At 42.1% G+C, this 5,000-nt stretch overlaps 1 protein-coding gene across 1 annotated transcript in view; it reads right to left on the bottom strand.

The window, feature by feature from the left end:
• The window catches only part of cUnh18orf63 (chromosome Un C18orf63 homolog), a gene marked incomplete at its 3' end in the record, with an annotated part of 22,704 nt that overhangs the window by 13,425 nt on the left and 4,279 nt on the right, over positions 1–5,000 (bottom strand). The window contains exon 7 of the mRNA XM_080417558.1: positions 957–998. Within this exon, the coding sequence (XP_080273684.1) occupies positions 957–998 (42 nt within the window). The remainder of the gene's footprint in view (positions 1–956; positions 999–5,000) is intronic.

Here is a 5,000-nt window from a genome sequence, read left to right as displayed (position 1 = left end):
TTAACCATTGTTTACTACATTGTTATTTTAGAATGTATTGGTGATGTCTCAGCTCTCATGATGATTCAGTCTTATTTATTGCAGTATTAGTAGCTCATTACCTTGTAAAATGTGTGCACTTGGTGGTAAATATCACTTATGGTACTGTGAAGGTAAACACTAAACAGGGTGGACTTAATAAGAGTAACTTAATCTCTTAGATAAACATTATGATAAGAAGTGGACTTGTTCAATGAGGAGGAGATTGTGTGCACGTCTAGTACCTTAATTAGACGAGGTGATGGATATCAAGGCAGGAATCATGCAAAAGGTTAAAACATCCCCACTCTGGGTTAAAACTCCCAAACCGTTGTATTAATGACGCAACATTTCGACCACGTCGTAGGTCTTCAGGCAAATGTTTTTTTTTTCCAGAGCTTTAACCCAGTGATCTTTTAACCTTTTGCAAGTAGTGGACATGCCCACTATACTTTGAAGAACAAAATACAGCTAGATTTTATAGTAGATCAGCGGTTCCCACCGTTTTACTGGATCAGGGGCAGGGCCCACTTGAAAAATGGCGAAAGCTTTCTCAGCCCACCCATCTGACCACTAAACACGGCAGCCCTTGTTTAGTGGTCAGATGGGTAGGGCACATGCAATTTCAGAGCACGTTTATAATTAAGATCAATCAATCGATTGTGTTCCGGTATCACAAAGGAAACTCATTTGTTTTAGGGTTTTTCAAGGGTTTAAACGAATAAATACCATGACTGTTTTTTTTTGTTGCATTTTTGCATTATTATAATTTTTTACATTAATGTATACTTATATTATCATTAAAATCTTAGTGTTTTGCAAAATATGTGGTGGCCCAGCTGCAATATCATTACGACCCACCAGTGGGCCCCAGCCCCCAGCTTGGGTTGGGAATCACTGCTGTAGAGTAGATAACCAAGTGAAAGAGTCTAACTTACAGACAGCGCTCATTCTGCCGTTCTCTGTCAGAAAGTCTTTTCCTGGAGAGAAGAACAGACAGAAAGGCAGGGATGTTATGTAATGATGATGTCAGCCATACAGGGTCACTTTAACCTGCTACTCCACATAACATTATACAAACTGTTATCTGGCTGTCAACAATTGTTGCTGACGGGCAGAAACCATATTTAAACTAATTTACTTTAACTTATTTTTTCCTTTTCCTGAAAAGTAACAGTTTTGGACATACAAGGCCGAAGTGTATCTGACCAACTGCACAACATAACAGGAAGACTTACTTAGAGAAACGTACACAAACCATTCAACATTACAGTGTGTGTCACTCTAAAGACAGTTGATAGGCTGCAGTATGTGTGTGTGTGTGTGTGTGTGTGTGTGTGTGTGTGTGTGTGTGTGTGTGTGTGTGTGTGTGTGTGTGTGTGTGTGTGTGTGTGTGTGTGTGTGTGTGTGTGTGTGTGTGTGTGTGTGTGTGTGTGTGTGTGTGTGTGTGTGTGTGTGCAGCTCCTGGAAAAGTGCAGATATTTTGCTAAACACACATTTTCTGCCAGAACTTTCAAATGGATATGAAACTAGAGGACAATATCTGACTCCAAGTCGCAGGAATTGATTATTGGGTGAGTACACAAGCAGGGTGGCAAAGATTAATGCTGTGAAGATCAGGCTGCTACCCAGGGCGGGCATGGGAGCGATCTATTGCTGTGTATTTGGAACACATGAAATGTATGTAATATCACAGGGACTGGTAAGCAATACGCAATACGAAGGAAGGCACTGGAGCATATCGGACAGATAAAGACTCTGTAATAGCTGGGTGCAAATAAAAAAGCGTGACAACGTTTCGATGTCAATACATCTTCGTCAGGTCAGGACGGTCAGGCCACACACGCACGCACGCACACACGCACGCACGCACGCGCGCGCGCGCGCACACGCACACACACACACACACACACACACACACACACACACACACACACACACACACAGGATTATCTGACCGCAGAACTGAACAGAGGTTTAACTTGTCTGATCTATACATAATATCTTTCAAGGACGTTCACATTACAGCATTCCACTGATTTACTGCTCGTTGACCATTGCTACTAGTTAATGAACCGGTTTTAAACTCTGGCCCTGAAAAACACCATCTGCAATTTCATGCGAAAGTTTTCCCCACAACACAGATCAATACAGATCTGTTTTTTTGGGGGGGGGGGGGGGTTTCAGATTCAAGCTTCTGAGAGCCCGCTCTTCTCTGTGGGCTTTAGTTTGACTTCCGGGCAGATTATAGGACAAGAGAGCAGGAATGTGATTGGAATGGCCTCCAAAAGCAAGGCTAAGTACAGACCTTCAGTGGCGGCTTATCATTAAACAGCAACACACTGCAGTGAAAATGAAAACATGTAATGTACACACACACACACTCAGTGGTGGAAGAAGTACTCAGATGCAATGCAGAAATACTACAAGTTACAAGTAAAAGGCCAAAAATGTACTTGATTAAAAGATTGGCATCAAAACATACTTACAGTACCAAAGAAAAAGTACTCACATTTTCCAAACTCTTTTTTTTGTCTTTCTCGAAAAGCTCACGACACACAGTGAGCTTGTAGATCTGCTATTTTTTAAATAAACCACTAGTAACAGTTTTCAAATTGTACTAGAGTTTATATAACACATTAATATTTGGCACATTCGAGATTAAATTAATACATTTTTACATTTGTTTCATGTGATTTCAGATTTAGGCAGAGATATTCTCAGATGGAAAACATTAACGTTCAACCTGGGGTCCCTATTTTGGGCATGGTATTATAGGCGAGAATCGTGACACACAAACAGATTTCTACGTGCATCACACCCACACAATCAAAGTTATTTCAGTATCAAACTGGAGCCAAGGTGAAGGCTGGTGAAATAAATGATATCTGTGCACACACACCCTCACCCACACCCACACCCGCACCCGCACACACACACACACACACACACACACACACACACACACACACACACACACACCAACCTTTGACCACACCACAACAACAAACATCCGGTGTGAAGGCAACGATTACAAGGTGGACTTTGCTGTAAAGTACAGCGCTCTCATAATAACAGACCATCTCTGCATTACATTTCATTAATATGGCTGCAACGATTGATTATTTTCTTTGCGATTATTCTATTGCTAATCAAAAAAACGTATACTACTTATACTTAGTCACACAGCAGTGTGGTGCAAAAAACGTTGATAACGATGATGAAGGTCAGGCCTTAAAACTCAATATAGATAAATCTAAAAGCCTATGGAACAGCAGAAATAAAAGCAACTAGAAAAAGTGCTCCTCGGAGCACAGGTCTCCGCCAGGTCAGGTAGGTTATTGTGGCCTCCTGGTGGCTCTATAATAGGCCAATGTGAAAAGGGTGACATTTCTTCTTAGGCCTTGCACGGCAATCGGACACTGCATTCATGATTTGAGGCATTTTGTTCAAAAAATTTGTTTTGCTAAATTAGACCTGCTGGTGGCGCTATAACAGGCCAATGTCAAAAGGGACAATCGGATGCTGCATTCATGATTTGCGGCATTTTGTTCAAAACAAGCCACTACTGCAAACTTTAGATGTCAATCTTAGCCAATCAGGATGGAATGTGAAAAATCACATTCCATCCTGATTGGCTAAGATTGATCACATCCGTCTTGATCACATGACTATAGAGATCATGTGTACCGATTTGCGTGAAATTTGGATCAAATCGGAAGGAGTAATATACAAAAATGTGTTTTACATAAGTGGGCCTCCTGGTGGCGCTCTAAAAGTCAGATGTGAAAAATGCAGGGCAAGGGTTTTTCCTTGACCTCTAGGGAGTGCGCTTACAAAGTTTTACACAGATCGGCGCAGTTATAGGTAAAAACAGGAATGGGCCTGTTATAGCGCCACCATGAGGCTGATTTGAACATTTTCAAGTGGCATTTCTTCCTCTGCATAGTGGGAATATGCATGCAAAATGTCAAGGAAATTGCATGCTGTGTTCATGATTTGAGGCATTTTGTTCAAAACGGAGCACTCCTGCAAACTTTGGAAGACATTTTTAGCCAATCAGGATGGAATATGAAAAATCTGAAAGACATGTTTTGTTTAATGACTATAGAGATACTGTGTACCGATTTACGGGATTTTTGGACAAAATCTGTAGGAGTACTGTCAAAAAATATGTTTTGCACAAATCGGCCTCCTGGTGGCGCTATAAAAGGCCCATGTGAAAAATTTGGGGCAGAGGTTCTGCTGTGGCATCCAGGGAGTGTGTGTGCACAGTTTCGCTGCGAGCAAGCCAACGGTGCCGGAGATTAGCTGTCCACAGACAGAATGACGGACACACGGACGGACGGACGGACGGACACACGGACGGACGGACGGACAGGGGGCAAAACATACTCTCTCGCCATGCCTTTCGGCCTGGCGGAGACAATAACCAGTCAGACTGCTGCTTTTAGCTTGCATGTCAGGCTTGTACAAGCTAATTTCCATGCGTTATTTACATGAGCCACAGCAGCTACCAAGACGTAGAGGAGAAAAAGACGAGTGGAACATAACATGGACATGAAACAAGTGTTAAAGAGGTGAGGAGATTGTTGACAAAAGGTTAGCACGACATCCATTACATGGAAATGGTGTGACACAGCACAGTACACACTCTGCAAAACATGCCGTTGGTCAGTGAAACCAAGACGGGAAACAGCAAATGTGCCAGTGATGTTTTATCAAAACAACAAACAGTAGCACCATCGCGTCTTCTTTTGTGTCTATTGCCGAAGCTGCATATTGAAAGTGATGAAAAAGAACATTGAGCGCTATTTAATAGCTTAAGCCTACTTTATAACAAAAGATGTGATCCCCCCCCCGAGAACAGTGGAGAAAGATGGATCTCAAACTGCGCTGTCATGAACCCCATTTGATACGATTTCTCTCTCTGGAATCCCAGTCTAGCCTACACAGCAAAATCCTTAATTTAACTCTGATTG

Source organism: Gymnoscopelus braueri (genome assembly GCF_963280865.1).
Source record: "Gymnoscopelus braueri genome assembly, chromosome: 21".
Classification (NCBI taxonomy): domain Eukaryota; kingdom Metazoa; phylum Chordata; class Actinopteri; order Myctophiformes; family Myctophidae; genus Gymnoscopelus; species Gymnoscopelus braueri.
The sequence above is the reverse complement of the archived record's forward strand: the minus strand, read 5'-3'. Positions and strand labels throughout refer to the sequence as shown.